This window comes from Lotus japonicus, chromosome 2, assembly GCF_012489685.1.
Source record: "Lotus japonicus ecotype B-129 chromosome 2, LjGifu_v1.2".
NCBI lineage: Eukaryota > Viridiplantae > Streptophyta > Magnoliopsida > Fabales > Fabaceae > Lotus > Lotus japonicus.
In genome coordinates, this window is record NC_080042.1 from 32,005,707 (window position 1) to 32,024,548 (window position 18,842).

The 18,842-nt window shown below is 43.4% G+C and overlaps 1 protein-coding gene across 1 annotated transcript; it reads right to left on the reverse strand.

The window, feature by feature from the left end:
- Positions 1-569: 569 nt before the first annotated feature.
- Positions 570-18,491, reverse strand: LOC130736344 (uncharacterized). The gene is made up of 3 exons (XM_057588181.1): positions 18,334-18,491; positions 4,090-5,899; positions 570-581 (listed from the first exon to the last, which is right to left on the reverse strand). Exons 1-3 carry the CDS (start codon positions 18,489-18,491, stop codon positions 570-572), a joined length of 1,980 nt encoding a protein of 659 aa, XP_057444164.1.
- Between the last annotated feature and the right edge of the window lie 351 nt (positions 18,492-18,842).

The following is an 18,842-nucleotide window of genomic DNA, read 5'->3' on the forward strand; positions in this document are numbered from 1 at the left end:
GTATTTAAGGCTCTAAAGTCAGTCCTAGAGTCTTCTCAACTTTAATATCAATATTAAACATGACGACAATAGATATTCACAACACCAATGGATATTACAGCTAGGTGAGCGACCCATGGTTCCTCAGTCAGGAAATATTCATATAGCATTGGTATTCATAATCATATTCACATGCTTCTCATACACATAACTCATGCCAAATTATTCAAGCAAAGCCTCAAACGACTTGAGCATGGAATCAAAGAAAGAAACGCTTCGAACCCCTTGGAATAGGGTTCGGCCGAACCCACTTTAGGCTCTAGGGTTTTCAATTTTTTTTTTTTTCTTTCTTCCTATCATTCCATACAAGCCTTTGTCCAGCCCCAAACATCAACATTTTCACCCAAGAATTCCAGAATGAAACATTCATCATTAACCATGTTGAAACAAGCACAATATGATCCAAATTTAGCAAGTAGTCATGGGATTTATGCATGAGATCATAGAACAATAGCAAGCGCATCAAATGAAGGTTAATAGGCATGTATTTCACTGTGCAAATTTCCAGCAACAAACATATTCACAAAACATCATGTGAAAACCTTCAAGATCAATCCATAATCACAACAAAACATGGCAAAACTCCCTAGATAACCTACCCTTCATAAGACCAGCCCTTACCTTGGGTTGTTGGTCTGAAAAGAAGAAGCTTTGGTGATGAACACGGTTCAGAAACGTTGCTGTCCACGTTCTCAGCTTCTCTCGCCGTCCCTCTTCTCTCCCTCGCGCGCGATCTCCTCCACTCCCTTGCGCGCGCTACACGGTGATCGTTATGGCTTTGGCGGCGGCGGCTTCTCTTGCTCTCTCTCGAGTTCTCTCTTTTCTCTCTTCTGTATGCTTCCCTTTCTGTTCTTACGTGAGTTTGTGCAGGTTCTGTTCTGATTGTGAAAGAATAGGGTTTTCCCCCCTCTAGACTAAACCCCATGCAAAGTGGGCTAGGGTTCAATATTCTTTTCAAGCCCGAACCCTTGGCCCATCAATTTAGTTCTTAATCTGGTCTAAACTCAATTAAAACCCAAGTCCTTCTATGTAAAAACAGAAGCAAAATCGGAATTAAAATAAAAACTCCTCATCTAGTTCGCTGGTATTGTACAGCCTGAACGACAATCACTAAAATGCGACTATCTCGAGCTATAGAGGTCGGAATGACCTGATTCCACTTCGAGAATTTTCTAGACTTAAAGGGTTACAACTCTCATGAAGGAAGTTTTCCCAAATGAAGTCGTTAAGACCCTCTAACAATTCATACAAGTTTACAGTTCTAATCTGCCAGTTATCAAACATTAGCTAAAACTTCAATTTTATTCAAACTTTCATAAAATTGTTCCAAATTGAACTTAGGGCCTTACAATACCACCCCCCTTAAAATAGTTTCGCCCTCGAAACTTAAGGGTTTACAAACAAATCGGGGTGTGACTCCCGCATCTTATCCTCTAACTCCCAGGTCGCGTCACCGGTCTCTTGGTTCCACACGATCTTCACTAAAGGTACCTCCTTGTTTCTTAAACGCTTTACACTTCGATCGACGATCTTGATGGGTGGCACCTCCATTGTCAGATCATCTCTCAGCTGTATATCGTCTGGCGTAATCACATGCGAATCATCTGCCATGTACTTCCGCAACTGTGACACATGAAGAACGTCATGGATGTTGGATAGAAACGGTGGTAGGGCGATCCTGTACGCCACCGGTCCAACTCGCTCTGTGATCTGGTACGGCCCAATAAACTTCGGAGTAATCTTCTTGGACTTGATTGCCCTTCCGACACCTGTCATCGGGGTAACCCGCAAGAAGACATGGTCTCCGGCCTGAAATTCCAACTCCTTCCGTCGGTTGTCGGCGTAACTCTTTTGGCGACTCTGCGCGGTTCTCATCTTTTCCTAAATTCTCCTGACTTCCTCGGTGGTCTGTTGCACCAATTCCGGGCCAATCACCAAATTTTCTCCATCTTGATGCCGGCATAAGGGCGTACGACACCTCCGACTGTACAAAGCTTCGTAAGGCGCCATGCCGATGCTCGCATGGAAACTATTGTTGTAAGTGAATTTGATCAATGGCAGCATCTCATCCCAACTGCCCTTGTGATCCAACACACAGGCCCGTAGCAAATCTTCCAGCGACTGGATTGTCCTCTCTGTCTGCCCATCGGTTTGCGGATGATAGGCAGAGCTCAATCTCAACTTAGTTCCGAGGGCCTGTTGCAAGGCTCCCCAAAAGTGAGAGGTAAACCTCGGATCTCTGTCTGACACGATGCTGGTCGGTACACCATGTAGACGCACAACCTCAGCCACATAAATCTCCGCCAATTTCTCCACCTTGTACTTCAGGTTGATCGGGATAAAATGAGCGGTCTTTGTCAAACGATCAACGACAACCCAAATTGCATCGACTTTCCTCCGAGTTAAAGGTAAAGCCGTCACGAAGTCCATAGAAATACTGTCCCACTTCCACTCTGGGACATCTAGTGGTTGCAGCTTCCCTGTGGGCTTCTGATGCTCTACCTTCGCTTTCTGACATGTCAAGCAAGTAGAAACATACTCAGCCACTTGTTTCTTCATCCCAGGCCACCAGAAGTGAAGTTTCAAGTCCTGATACATCTTGTTCATTCCGGGATGGATACTCAGTCTACTCTTGTGTCCTTCATCCAGGATCAATCTTCTCATCTCTGCATCGTTAGGCACACATATCCGTCCTTTGCATCGCAGAATATTGTCATTCCCAATAGAGAACTCTGGTGCCTTTCGCTGAGTCACACGATCTCGCCACTCAGCTATCCCCTCATCAGTCCCTTGTCTAGACTTGATCTCTTCCAAAAGTCCACTTGACACCGTCACCATTACGAAACTCAGTCTTCCTGGTGCGAACTTAACGTCCAAGCTCAGATCTCGGAAAGCCTCCAACAGTTCTAACTCCTTGACCATCATTGAGGACACATGTATAGCCTTCCGGCTGAGAGCGTCGGCTACAACATTGCTTTTCCCCGGATGGTACTGTAGAGTGAACTCATAGTCCTGAAGGAATTCCATCCACCTCCGCTGCCTCATGTTCAGATCCTTCTGATCAAATAGGTACTTTAAACTCTTATGATCGCTGTAGATCGTGAACGTACTGCCATAGAGATAGTGTCTCCAAATCTTGAGAGCATAAACTATGGCAGCCAACTCCAAGTCATGTGTGGGGTAGTTCTTCTCGTGAGTCTTCAACTGCCTTGAAGCATAGGCAATTGCTTTCTTATCTTGCATCATTACACACCCCAAACCATTGTGTGACGCATCACATTACACGTCATAAGGTTCTCCTTCCTTAGGTAAAGCTAGTATGGGTGCGGTGGTCAGCCGCTTCTTCAACTCCTGGAAACTAGCCTCACACTTCTCCGTCCACGCAAACGGTTGATTCTCCTTCGTCAACTGAGTCAACGGCGAAGTCAACTTTGCATAATCTTTGACGAATCGTCTATAGTAGCCAGCAAGCCCACCAAAGCTTCTGATGTCGCTTGCCGTCTTAGGCTGCTCCCATGACAGAATCGTCTCGATCTTGCTAGGGTCCACTGCCACACCCTGACTTGATATGACATGCCCCAAAAATTTCACCTCCTCCATCTAGAACTCACACTTTGAGCCGTTAGCATATAGCTGTTTCTCTCGCAACACGCCCAACACCTGGCGTAGATGCTCCTCATGTTCCTCTCTACTCTTCGAGTAGATTAGGATATCATCGATGAATACCACCACGAACTTGTCCAGGAATGGTCTGAACACTCTGTTCATGTAGTCCATAAACACTGCGGGTGCATTAGTAACCCCAAACAGCATCACAAGATATTCATAATGCCCGTATCGAGTCCTGAATGCGGTCTTCTGGATGTCAGATTCCTTGACTCGGATCTGATGGTATCCTGACTTAAGATCTATCTTCGAGAAGATCACCGCTCCTCTAAGTTGATCCATCAAGTCGTCTATCCGAGGCATCGGATAACGGTTCTTCACTGTCACCTTATTCAGCTGCCGGTAATCGACACACAATCTGGACTTCCCATCCTTCTTCTTTACCAATAGCACAGGTGCACCCCATGGCGATACGCTGGGTCGAATGAATCCCTTTGAGGATAGATCATCCAACTGCTGTGCCAATTCTGCTAACTCCGCTGGGGCCATACGATAAGGTGCCATTGATATTGGTCCAGTACCGGGCACAATGTCAATAGAGAACTCCGTCTCTCTGACTGGTGGCAAGCCGGGTACATCATCTGGGAACACATCGACATACTCCTGTACCACCAAGATATTGCGCACATCACCATCATGTTTTGCTTCGGCAACGATAGAGTTCACATACGCCGGTGAACCCTTCCCCAGGTTGTACAAATTTAAGTAATCCGTAACACCGGGATCTGGGAATACTACCGCCTTGTTAGCACAATCTAAGAGCACGTGATATTGGGCTAACCAATCCATTCCCAAAATCACATCCAGCTCCCTGAGCCCTAAACAGACGAGGTTCGCAAGGAACTTCCGATCCTCGTAAACCAACGGACACTGTAAGCATGCCGTGCGTGTAACTAATCGATCAGCGGCAGGGGTTGTCACCACCAGATCGAAGGGTAGGTCAGCAGTCAGTAACCCTAACCTCTTCACACAATCCTCAGCAATGAATGAGTGTGTAGCACCCGAATCAAATAAAACCATTAGTGATGTTCCAGCAATAAGACACGTACCCTGGATAAGGTCATCAGTAACGGCGGCCTGTTCGCCAGAAATAGCAAAGACACGACCTGGAGCAGATGGTCGTCTTCCCCTGGCAGTATTCAACACTGGCTCAGCTCTAGCAGCACTCGGGCAATTTCTCTCCACATGTCCTGGTTTTCGGCATCTCCAGCATACAATCTCCTTGCCACATTCATTAGCATAGTGTCCTTTCTCATTGCACTTGTAGCAGGTCACATCTTCCTTTGAAACAGGGGTTGCTCCCCTCACAGCATTTGGCACTTGGGCAGCTGGGCGCTGGTAAGGCTTTCTCATTGGCGCCTTGCCCTTATCGAACTTCCCCACTGATCTCTGTCCATTGAATCTACCCGGTTGATTCTGTCTCGGGCGCACTGTTCCTCCGCTCTCTGGGCGTCCTCTCTGCCTGTTTTCCATAGCCTTGACTTCACGGGCCTTCTCCACTAGCTGTTGGTAGACCCTGATTCCCAAAGGCCTCACAGCCTTCTCAATTTCATTCCTCAACCCTCGCATGAACCTGTTGCATAGGTAAGCCTCATCCACCTGGTTCTGGAAGAATCGAAAGTGTTTGGATAGGGCTTCCAAACGTGTAGCATACTCTCCCACAGAGGTAGGTCCTTGCCTCAAGCTGAGGAACCTGTTCTCCATTTCTTCCCTTGCTGTTTCCGGGAAGTACTTATCCATGAAAGCCTTTCTGAAAGACTCCCAAGTGATGGCCTCATGGTTGGCCGTCATCAGCTGTCTGGCACTACGCCACCAATACTCAGCATCACCCTTCAGCATAAAAGTGGCCAAGTTGACCTTCTCGGCATCCGGGGTATGGAGTGCCTCAAAGATCTTCTCCATCTCCTGAACCCATAGATCAGCCTTTTCGGGTTCAGCTTCGCCCTGGAACTTGGGCGGTGCGTGCCGGTTGAAATCTGTTCTCATGCGAATCTGATCTTGAGCCAATTCCCTCTCGGCTCGCTGAGCTCTTCGAGCTTCCTCCTCTGCTCTCCTATTATTCTCTTCTGCCTCTCGCTGAGCCTGGGCTGCAGTCTGGGCAGTAGTGACGGCGACCTGCTGGGCGACGACCTGTGCCAGCTGGGCCATAGCCTGGGCCAACTGAGCGTTAGTGGGGTCCTGTCTTCGAGGCATCCTGCTTGAAATAGAACCACAAGCTAACGTCAGTGCCCACAATATCAATTAACTTTCAACAGTAAAATTAAGCTACCTTACCCCCAAGTACCACGGCAATGGTAATAACTTCAGACAATCTCAATCAAACAACCATCTTAGCACACAAGTCTACCCAAATCTCACCGCGACGCTTTGAAAACACCTTTATCAAAAACAAAACACAACGAGTTCGGAAACTCGTAAGCCCAAAACCCTTAGTGCTCTGGTTTCTCAACCGGAGCTCTGATACCACAAAGTAACGCCCCGATTTCTCGAGTGTCACACAGTAACAAATTAATCCAATTTTCGTAAAGAGTTTTCGTCGATTCACTTATTAATCTTGAATTAATGATAAAAGTTCAATTTCACAAAATTCTCGAAACTTAACCATTTCAAACTTGCGGAAATAATCATCAACGTAAACCTCAAACTTTATTAATCATTGAAAAGAGTATGAAATAAATATCCGGAAGAAAACTTCAAAGTAAATTACATCAAGTTAAACTATCTCAACTAAAATAAAGTAATGGTTCAATACTTCCAAAACTCGGTACTCTCAACCCAAAAGAAAAATGGATGTCTCACAACCCAACCATATCCTTGGCCCCTTCCTCTTTATCTTCTTCCCCTTCATCAGAAGTGTAGTCGTCATCCGGTTGTGGCTCGTCACGTAGCATCAACTCCCAAGAATGAGTCGTCGCCATTATCTCCACGACCATCTACCCCCCCCCCAAATAAACACATAGCAAACAAGCAGGGTCAGGTCCAACAAAAAGAATGATAATGAAAAAAAATCAACAACAACATAATATAAGTACATTATATGTCTTTTATGGGAAAGAGTCAGTTACTAACGGGATCTCACATCACACAACCCACCAATCCTGCCTTGGCCAATCACTTACATCCGCAGATGTACAATCATGTGAAGCTGCAATACTTCACAAAAATCTCATGGTGACCGCAATCAACCAAACCACGTGAAGCCACACCGGCCCACAAGGTTCACGGGAGACCGCAGTCAACCCAAATTACTCCCTCGCGTGCAAGCCCATCGTTCTCATGGACCATAGTCTACCTGACCTATGTCCGCTAATTAATTTCGCTTGCAAACGAGTTATAATCACATTCACTTTGTATTTAAGGCTCTAAAGTCAGTCCTAGAGTCTTCTCAACTTTAATAACAATATTAAACATGACGACAATAGATATTCACAACACCAATGGGAATTACAGCTAGGTGAGCGACCCATGGTTCCTCAGTCAGGCAATATTCATATAGCATTGGTATTCATAATCATATTCACATGCTTCTCATACACATAACTCATGCCAAATTATTCAAGCAAAGCCTCAAACGACTTGAGCATGGAATCAAAGAAAGAAATGCTCCGAACCCCTTGGAATAGGGTTCGGCCGAACCCACTTTAGGCTCTAGGGTTTTCAATTTTTTTTTTCTTTCTTTCTTTCTTCCTATCATTCCATACAAGCCTTTGTCCAGCCCCAAACATCAACATTTTCACCCAAGAATTCCAGAATGAAACATTCATCATTAACCATGTTGAAACAAGCACAATATGATCCAAATTTAGCAAGTAGACACGGGATTTATGCATGAGATCATAGAACAATAGCAAGCGCATCAAATGAAGGTTAATAGGCATGTATTTCACTGTGCAAATTTCCAGCAACAAACATATTCACAAAACATCATGTGAAAACCTTCAAGATCAATCCATAATCACAACAAAACATGGCAAAACTCCCTAGATAACCTACCCTTCCTATGACCAGCCCTTACCTTGGGTTCTTGGTCTGAAAAGTGTAAGACCCAAGTTTTTAAGCTTAGAATAAGTGGAAGAGGTTTCCATTTACGATTAGGCTTGATGTATCGTGAAAGGAAACCTGAACAAGAGTTTACCAAATGAAATAAATTTATGAAGGAGAAAGTTCACGAAAAGTCAAAGGATCGTATCGAAGTCGATAAAAGTTATAGCACGATCGTTATACGCTTAAACCTAGGTCAGAAACCCTAATATATAGCTAATTTTCATTTATAGGCACGATGGAAGTTAATTCCAAAAATCTTCAGAGAAATGTTAGAACTTCTCTTTTTCCATATATCACAATCGTTTCGAAGCGAAACTCTAGGATCTACGAACGTCCGATTCCAATCATCGGAAGTTTGCCGAAACCGAAACCCTGGTCTTTCAAAACCCTAGAAATTCTTGACAATGAAGACTTTTTCTATTCAGAGCTTCAAATGAATATTCCACTCTCGTACACCCATTTCTCTTGATGATTTTAATCTTTCTTCAGAAGGAAGTTTTCCATTCCGACATTCGATGCAAAAAGCAACTTATCGGGTAAAATAGTTTTATACCGACTATGCTTTAGTTGCCAAAAATACAAGGAGACATCTTTTTAGTTTTGGAATTCTTTCGCCGAAACATATCCTAGAATTCACGGAGAATGACGCCGGAAAAATCAGATTCGCGAAACTTTCATTTTCCCGCGAATTTCCATCTTCTATATATAGTAAACAAGTGAGAAAAAAACACAAAACTCCTCCATTTTCTCTCCTCAAGGCCGCTAGTTCATCCAAGGAAGAAGGAAGAAGAATTTTCTTCATTTCTTGCTTGATCGTTGATCCGTTAGTTGCTGCTTCAAGGTTTCGAGGTATAGTCGCTAATCCTTACCTCTGATCGCTTTTTCCATAGCTTTTCTGTAGACTTTTCTGAGCTGATAGTTTATGGGTTTTTGCAAAACTATCCTGAATCTTTCATTTCTGATTCTAAACCTCTTCTTTATGTGCCCAAGATCACTTCTGCCGGATTAGATTTTCCGTTATGTCGCCGGAATTCCGCCGGAATCAATTTTAGCCTAAAATACCCATTTTTGGAGTTTTTGGAGTAAAGCTTCAACCTTTAGGCTGAAAACTATCGCCTTAGCTTAGTGCTAGTAGGATTAGTTGTCATAAACGTCGTTGGTGACGTCCCTGCAAAATTTGGTTTTTGGGATTTCAGTTTTGAAATTTCTAAGTTAAAAATCATGACCGAAATACCCCTGCGACAGTTTTTGATCCGATAATTTTTCCGAGTTCAGAATACCCTTAGTTACGGCTAATGAAAGCATAGGAACCAAGTTTGATCGAAGAAAAATCGAGCCCCACAATTGTGAAAAGTGGCCGAGCCCTATAGGGGAGGAGGGGGAAAATTCCTTTTCCGAAAACTTGTCCTTTCGCGCTAGATTATCGTACCTCGGAGTATGAACTACTTCGTGTAACCTTAGTGAGCATTGATAGCTTAGTTTCCGATAGAATTTGATAGAATTCTGTGGTTTTACTTTAAAGGTTCTTTTGAAGAATTTCCTGAAGATCAAGGAGCTCATTGTGAAGGAACGTTTGAGGAGAACGCTGGAATAACTAGAGGTAAGGGCAACTTACCTTACTAGCTAATGCTTTAGGTGTCGACGCATTCGACTTGATTTACTGTTTATGCACTTGTTTGTGTATGATTGGGAAAATGTTTTCTGAGGCTTCGGCTGACAATGTAGATGATGCATCTACTACTATGTTTTTGAGATTGACTTACATGCTATGTGCTATGTGGGTAATCTAGGATGTGTGGTGCATGATTTATATGCTAAGTGCTACGTGTTTAGTCTGAGATGTATTGTTATATGACATGTTTGATGACGGTGATGATTTAAACTATGTCTTGTACTCATATCTGTGATTCTGAGTAGTGAGAATAGCGGGCAGGTCATGCCGATTTTATTTTGAGAGTTTTGAGAAAGTTCGATAGGACGAATGAGATTCGGGCCTTGTTATGGTTTTTCATGGATCGAGACATTCTCTGGAGTCATTTGGGATTTGGAGATCCCGGGAACTTATAAGATTCGCGATAAGATTAAAAGGATATTATTTTGTAAAGAAAACTCATAAGACATTAAACAACCTCTAAATCTTCAAATAATGATAATAAACTCGAAAGGAAGCTTGGGATGAAGATCTTAGTTTTGGAAAACGAGAAGTGTCGTCGGATCCAAGTGTTGAGGAAGTTGAGAAGTAGTGAGTATGTTGATGCTCTTGTGCTGTTGTAGCAGCTGTGTTGTTGGGCTATCCGGGGGATAAGTCCGGGAAATTGATAGTTTCCGAGTATGTTGATACTCTTGCTCGTTGAGCAGTTTTGACCATCGGAAGGAGATGAGTCGGATGATTTGGAGATCATCATGAGATAATGTTTATGCCTTCGGGTACAGTTTATGCCTTCGGGTACAGTTTATGCCTTCGGGTACAGTTTATACCTTCGGGTAATTCGGACATCGACGGGGGATATGATCGACCGTGAGGTTAGGATCGACCTGTTGATTGTCGGGCATAGCGGAGGGAAAAGTCGACCCGCAGGGTTAGGACTGATCCGGCTATGTCAAGGTTGTAAGTGACACTCGGGGGTTATGGTCGACACAATGCCAGTGTTAGGACCGACTCAAACGTGCCCAGCCTACTCTTTCCGGAATCGTCGAGATTGACGTTGCATTGACATATCATGCACTCTAATTATATTCGTTGGGGATTTGGATGAGTAGATGTTGATAGATATCGTATGTGCTTTGGTGATTGAATTGTACTAGAGATTTGATAACATGCTATGTTTAAACCTTAGGGTAGACAATGCAGAACTTATATGTATATAGACAACATATATATATACCCCTTATACTTTATCTGGTGTCTTGTATTCTCTATCCTATATTCCGTAAGTTGACCCTTGCACGTGCTACCTGTGTTTGGGGGGCTATGTATGCCCTTTTTGTCAGATGTCGTTGGTGGATTCTTCCGTGATTCCTCGTCGTTCGGGGAAGACCCGTAGCGAAATGACTACTATTGAGCCTTCGACGTGGACCCGGACTTCATGCATGACCAGATGGGAGTCGATGTTGGAAGTATGGGGGATGGGTGATTAGAGTCTATTAAGGTTGGGTGTTAGTGTCCTAGCTCTGACTTATTCGTATTTTTGAGGGCTTGTGTTGCTGACACTTGACCTAACATTTTGGGATTGTACATTTTGCCTACGGGCGTTACACTTTTCTACTTTCCGTCATTGGAGGTTACTCGTGACGAGGTCGCTATTTACAGCGGGGGATGCTATATATATTGTATATTAGTTCTGTTGTCTTTCGCATTTGGGTTTTATTTAATTCAGTCTTGTCTTAGTTATTATCAAAAAAAAAATATGTACGTTTTTCCGCATTAAGTTTATTTTGGTTACTAAAGTGACGCCACCAAAATCGGGGTGTTACATTGTGGTATCAGAGCACGGTCGAGTCTTTCGGGAGTTGTTGGGGAATAGGTCTTCTGTGCTAGGTTGTGTGACTCTGCAAAGAGTAAAAAAAAAATTGATTGTCTGCAAGCAATTTTTCGCTTAGAATTGATTGAAGTTATTGCTTAATCATATTGTATAGTCATGCTAGATGCTATCTTATGATGAGTACTAACTGTTTGCTTAACTTAACAGAACATGGTGAACTCTAACCAACTTGCTGAGATGGTGGCCACTTTGGTCCAAGCAATGACTGTACAGACGAATGACAATGCACATAGGCGTGCTACTGAGGATACACGCGAGCTACACCGGCTTCAGAGAGAAGTAGCCCTGGACCAGAACAGAGGACTGAATGATTTCAGAAGGCAGGATCCACCCAAGTTCACGGGTGGGACTGACCCGGACAATGCGGATTTGTAGATCCAAGAAATTGAGAAGATTTTCGAAGTACTGCAGACTGCTGAAGGGGCTAAGGTGGGCCTGGCAACTTATCTGCTGCTGGGCGACGCTGAGTACTGGTGGAAGGGTACCAGAGGAATTATGAGGGCTAACCACGAAGAGGTGAATTAGAACTCCTTTCGTACTGCGTTTCTAGAGAAGTACTTTCCAACTAGCGCTCGAGACGAGCGGGAGGCACAATTTCTGACCCTGGGTCAAGGGAGCATGACCGTACCTGAGTATGCTTCCAAGCTGGAATCATTGGCTAAGCACTTCCAGTTTTTCAACAACCATGTTGATGAACGCTACATGTGTAAGCGGTTTCTGAATGGGCTGAGAGCAGACATCAAAGATTCAGTGAGGCCTTTGGGGATTATACGATTTCAAGCTTTGGTGGAGAAGGCCACAGAGGTGGAGCTGATGAAAAATAGAAGGATGAATGGAGCTGGAACTGGGGGACCGATGAGGTCGAGTTCCCAAGACAATCTTGGAAAAGGAAGGTTTCAGATGAAGAAGCCTTATCAGCGCCCTATGGGGGAAGGTTATACCCTAGGACAGTACAAACCGATGACCCTTGCTACTGGAGGTGCAGGGAATCAAGTCGGCAACACGGATGTGACATGTTTCAGGTGTGGGAAGACTGGACATTTTGCTGACAAGTGCCCAGTGACTGGACCAAGATGCTTTAATTGCAACCGAGTGGGACATCGAGCTGTGGATTGTAAGGCGCCCAAGAAGGAGCCATCTGTTAACACTGCAAGGGGAAAGCGCCTCACTACTAGGGGAAGAGTTTATATCATGGACGGAGGAGGATCGAAGAAGTTAGCCAGAGGAGAGCGCAAGAACGACGGTAACCTTCTAACCATTCTTTCTCATTTCAGTATAATATATTCCATTACTCTCGTAGCGTGTGCAAACACACCTAACTTACTTATACTGTCTAAGCTTTGACCTTATAGTTATTACGCCTATTAATACCTTATTTGACCGTAGCTCGTATTTTAGCTATAGAAGTTATACGAGGTTTAGAATGACACGCTAAGCTTAGAAAGTAGTCTTCTACCGATGCGTTTAAAAGGAAGCTAGAAGCTGAAGAATGAATCTCATAGAGATTTCTTATGGATAGTATACGTATGATGTCGAGGGCGTGTAGTTCCGTAGCGGAATCGTTGAGGATGTGAGGTCAGGATATTTGTGACTATTGGATGATAGGAACTCATTGACTGTTCCAGTGGGTTTTTCTAAATTTCACCTTCGATGTATTAGGCTTGATCAACTTAATATTGAGGGGGTGATATTCGGAATCAGAGCTGGCTATGGACTTTGATAGAAGGATTGGTAAGATTAACTTGATTGGATCGAGGATTAGTCGAGCTGGGAGGAAAAAGTTCGCATTAAGTATAAGTTCTCTTGCGAAGGAGATATAGTTTGAAGAAATGGATATTCATTTAGGAAGCATTGAAGAATTAACGGACATTAGAGGTCCAAACTTGGTGAAGGTTCAGGTTTTAAGTCTATGAATTGTTGTCTTAAGTTTCTAGGACTCGAAGTTGGTTAGAATTTGATAGAGAGATTAAGAAGTTGATTGACGAGATGGTGATCAAGTTACAGAAAAGGGAAGTGTTAGTATTAAGATGAACACTTGAGGTTGTCATATTTGGACAAGTTGCTTAAAGTCTAAGAGTGAATGAAACTTGTTATGGATTTCGGTGATACAAGCTAGAGATTAGCGAGTGAATTTTGCTAAGTGGAATGAGAATCTTAGGGTAAAGATTGACTTCAGAAGCTGGAGATCATATTCGAGTAAGAGTTTTAGTGGTGCTATCATTGATGATTGTAGTTAAACCTCGGCAAGTTGAAAGATGATATGTCTGTTGAGACGCCGTTGGTCAACATTGGGACTAGAAGAGTGAAACAATCGAAGGGAAAGCAGAGTGCTTTAGTAAGAGTTATTTGGAACAAAGACACAGACGATGCCATATGGGAGTTAGAGGAAAAGATCAAGAACAATAGTCAGAGCTTTTACTGAACCCTAAGTTTCGAGGACGAAACTTTCTTTTTGGAGGGTAGTAATGTAAGACCCAAGTTTTTAAGCTTAGAATAAGTGGAAGAGATTTCCATTTACGATTAGGCTTGATGTATCGTGAAAGGAAACCTGAACAAGAGTTTACCAAATGAAATAAATTTATGAAGGAGAAAGTTCACGAAAAGTCAAAGGATCGTATCGAAGTCGATAAAAGTTATAGCACGATCGTTATACGCTTAAACCTAGGTCAGAAACCCTAATATATAGCTAATTTTCATTTATAGGCACGATGGAAGTTAATTCCAAAAATCTTCAGAGAAATGTTAGAACTTCTCTTTTTCCATATATCACAATCGTTTCGAGGCGAAACTCTAGGATCTACGAACGTCCGATTCCAATCATCGGAAGTTTGCCGAAACCGAAACCCTGGTCTTTCAAAACCCTAGAAATTCTTGACAATGAAGACTTTTTCTATTCAGAGCTTCAAATGAATATTCCACTCGCGTACACCCATTTCTCTTGATGATTTTAATCTTTCTTCAGAAGGAAGTTTTCCATTCCGACATTCGATGCAAAAAGCAACTTATCGGGTAAAATAGTTTTATACCGACTATGCTTTAGTTGCCAAAAATACAAGGAGACATCTTTTTAGTTTTGGAATTCTTTCGCCGAAACATATCCTAGAATTCACGGAGAATGACGCCGGAAAAATCAGATTCGCGAAACTTTCATTTTCCCGCGAATTTCCATCTTCTATATATAGCAAACAAGTGAGAAAAAAACACAAAACTCCTCCATTTTCTCTCCTCAAGGCCGCGAGTTCATCCAAGGAAGAAGGAAGAAGAATTTTCTTCATTTCTTGCTTGATCGTTGATCCGTTAGTTGCTGCTTCAAGGTTTCGAGGTATAGTCGCTAATCCTTACCTCTGATCGCTTTTTCCATAGCTTTTCTGTAGACTTTTCTGAGCTGATAGTTTATGGGTTTTTGCAAAACTATCCTGAATCTTTCATTTCTGATTCTAAACCTCTTCTTTATGTGCCCAAGATCACTTCTGCCGGATTAGATTTTCCGTTATGTCGCCGGAATTCCGCCGGAATCAATTTTAGCCTAAAATACCCATTTTCGGAGTTTTTGGAGTAAAGCTTCAACCTTTAGGCTGAAAACTATCGCCTTAGCTTAGTGCTAGTAGGATTAGTTGTCATAAACGTCGTTGGTGACGTCCCTGCAAAATTTGGTTTTTGGGATTTCAGTTTTGAAATTTCTAAGTTAAAAATCATGACCAAAATACCCCTGCGACAGTTTCTGATCCGATAATTTTTCCGAGTTCAGAATACCCTTAGTTACGGCTAATGAAAGCATAGGAACCAAGTTTGATCGAAGAAAAATCGAGCCCCACAATTGTGAAAAGTGGCCGAGCCCTATAGGGGAGGAGGGGGAAAATTCCTTTTCCGAAAACTTGTCCTTTCGCGCTAGATTATCGTACCTCGGAGTATGAACTACTTCGTGTAACCTTAGTGAGCATTGATAGCTTAGTTTCCGATAGAATTTGATAGAATTCTGTGGTTTTACTTTAAAGGTTCTTTTGAAGAATTTCCTGAAGATCAAGGAGCTCATTGTGAAGGAACGTTTGAGGAGAACGCTGGAATAACTAGAGGTAAGGGCAACTTACCTTACTAGCTAATGCTTTAGGTGTCGACGCATTCGACTTGATTTACTGTTTATGCACTTGTTTGTGTATGATTGGGAAAATGTTTTCTGAGGCTTCGGCTGACAATGTAGATGATGCATCTACTACTATGTTTTTGAGATTGACTTACATGCTATGTGCTATGTGGGTAATCTAGGATGTGTGGTGCATGATTTATATGCTAAGTGCTACGTGTTTAGTCTGAGATGTATTGTTATATGACATGTTTGATGACGGTGATGATTTAAACTATGTCTTGTACTCATATCTGTGATTATGAGTAGTGAGAATAGCGGGCAGGTCATGCCGATTTTATTTTGAGAGTTTTGAGAAAGTTCGATAGGACGAATGAGATTCGGGCCTTGTTATGGTTTTTCATGGATTGAGACATTCTCTGGAGTCATTTGGGATTTGGAGATCCCGGGAACTTATAAGATTCGCGATAAGATTAAAAGGATATTATTTTGTAAAGAAAACTCATAAGACATTAAACAACCTCTAAATCTTCAAATAATGATAATAAACTCGAAAGGAAGCTTGGGATGAAGATCTTAGTTTTGGAAAACGTGAAGTGTCGTCGGATCCAAGTGTTGAGGAAGTTGAGAAGTAGTGAGTATGTTGATGCTCTTGTGCTGTTGTAGCAGCTGTGTTGTTGGGCTATCCGGGGGATAAGTCCGGGAAATTGATAGTTTCCGAGTATGTTGATACTCTTGCTCGTTGAGCAGTTTTGACCATCGGATGGAGATGAGTTGGATGATTTGGAGATCATCATGAGATAATGTTTATGCCTTCGGGTACAGTTTATGCCTTCGGGTACAGTTTATGCCTTCGGGTACAGTTTATGCCTTCGGGTACAGTTTATACCTTCGGGTAATTCGGACATCGACGGGGGATATGATCGACCGTGAGGTTAGGATCGACCTGTTGATTGTCGGGCATAGCGGAGGGAAAAGTCGACCCGCAGGGTTAGGACTGATCCGGCTATGTCAAGGTTGTAAGTGACACTCGGGGGTTATGGTCGACACAATGTCAGTGCTAGGACCGACTCAAACGTGCCTAGCCTACTATTTCCGGAATCGTCGAGATTGACGTTGCATTGACATATCATGCACTCTAATTATATTCGTTGGGGATTTGGATGAGTAGATGTTGATAGATATCGTATGTGCTTTGGTGATTGAATTGTACTAGAGATTTGATAACATGCTATGTTTAAACCTTAGGGTAGACAATGCAGAACTTATATGTATATAGACAACATATATATATATACCCCTTATACTTTATCTGGTGTCTTGTATTCTCTATCCTATATTCCGTAAGTTGACCCTTCACGTGCTACCTGTGTTTGGGGGGCTATGTATGCCCTTTTTGTCAGATGTCGTTGGTGGATTCTTCCGTGATTCCTCGTCGTTCGGGGAAGACCCGTAGCGAAATGACTACTATTGAGCCTTCGACGTGGACCCGGACTTCATGCATGACCAGATGGGAGTCGATGTTGGAAGTATGGGGGATGGGTGATTAGAGTCTATTAAGGTTGGGTGTTAGTGTCCTAGCTCTGACTTATTCTTATTTTTGAGGGCTTGTGTTGCTGACACTTGACCTAACATTTTGGGATTGTACATTTTGCCTACGGGCGTTACACTTTTCTACTTTCCGTCATTGGAGGTTACTCGTGACGAGGTCGCTATTTACAGCGGGGGATGCTATATATATTGTATATTAGTTCTGTTGCCTTTCGCATTTGGGTTTTATTTAATTCAGTCTTGTCTTAGTTATTATCAAAAAAAAAAAATATGTACGTTTTTCCGCATTAAGTTTATTTTGGTTACTAAAGTGACGCCACCGAAATCGGGGTGTTACAAAAAGAAGAAGCTTTGGTGATGAACACGGTTCAGAAACATTGCTGTCCACGTTCTCAGCTTCTCTCGCCGTCCCTCATCTCTCCCTCGCGCGCGATCTCCTCCACTCCCTTGCGCGCGCTACACGGTGATCGTTATGGCTTGGGCGGCGGCGGCTTCTCTTGCTCTCTCTCGAGTTCTCTCTTTTCTCTCTTCTGTATGCTTCCCTTTCTGTTCTTACGTGAGTTTGTGCAGGGTTTTCCCCCCTCTAGACTAAACCCCATGCAAAGTGGGCTAGGGTTCAATATTCTTTTCAAGCCCGAACCCTTGGCCCATCAATTTAGTTCTTAATCTGGTCTAAACTCAATTAAAACCCAAGTCCTTCTATGTAAAAACAGAAGCAAAATCAGAATTAAAATAAAAACTCCTCATCTAGTTCGCTGGTACTGTACAGCCTGAACGACAATCACTAAAATGCGAATATCTCGAGCTACAGAGGTCGGAATGACCTGATTCCACTTCGAGAATTTTCTAGACTTAAAGGGATACAACTCTCATGAAGGAAGTTTTCCCACATGAAGTCGTTAAGACCCTCTAAAAATTCACACAACTTGACAGTTCTAATCTGCCAGTTATCAAACATTAGCTAAAACTTCAATTTTATTCAAACTTTCATAAAATTGTTCCAAATTGAACTTAGGGCCTTACAGCGGGACCCCCTGTACTGTTCCCCTGATGTCACTCTCCATTCCAGCGTTCGCCACGTTCATTCAGCTGCGACCAGCATGCTCGGATGAGCCTCTCGATTTCATTCTTCAGAGTAAAGCAATCCCCTGTGTCATGTCCCGCTGATCGGTGGTACTCAGACCACTTGGTCTTGTCCGTCGTTGCCCGCGGCGGGTCATTCCTTCTTTCGCCCTCTTCAACTGCATGCGTCGCCTAAACTTCACGTAGCAGCTCTGTCAGGTGGGCGTTCACGCTTTTTCCTGCCTCCTCTCGGCGACGAGGGTCAGCCTGATGCCAGGGCCGGCGTCGCTCAAAATTTTCCTTTTTGGGATACAAAGATTCCCTCGGTGCCTTTTCCCCAGTCCGAACCTTCCTGTCCTTCCCTCTGCTTTCTCCTTGCTCCGCTTGTCTTCTGGTGACATGTCCCTCTGTTCACCATCCTTCTCTACCTTCGCGCGCCTCCGCTTAAAAGCGTCATCCTCCTCGTCGAGTATGTACGTGTTCGCCCGGGCTCGCACCTCCGCCATTGACTTGGCTGGCTTTCGGCTCAATTTACTATTTAGCTTTCCTGGCTGCAATCCGTTTTTAAAGGCGCGGGCGCAGGCATTTGGCTCGGATTCCTCTATCTTTACTGACGCAGCGCTGCTTCAAAGTCTCACCCTCGGATTGACGCACATTATACAAATCTTCAATCGTCACCTGCTTAGTTTTGCTTGCCGAGAACTGGATAAGGAATTTGGACGAGAAGTCACGAAAGTTCGTGATGGATCCTCGTGGTAGTGTTGTGAACCATGCCATTGTCGTTCCTTTGAATGTGGCTGGAAACATCCTACACTTGACCGCATCAGAAGCGGCGCTGATCACCATCTTCGGAGGAG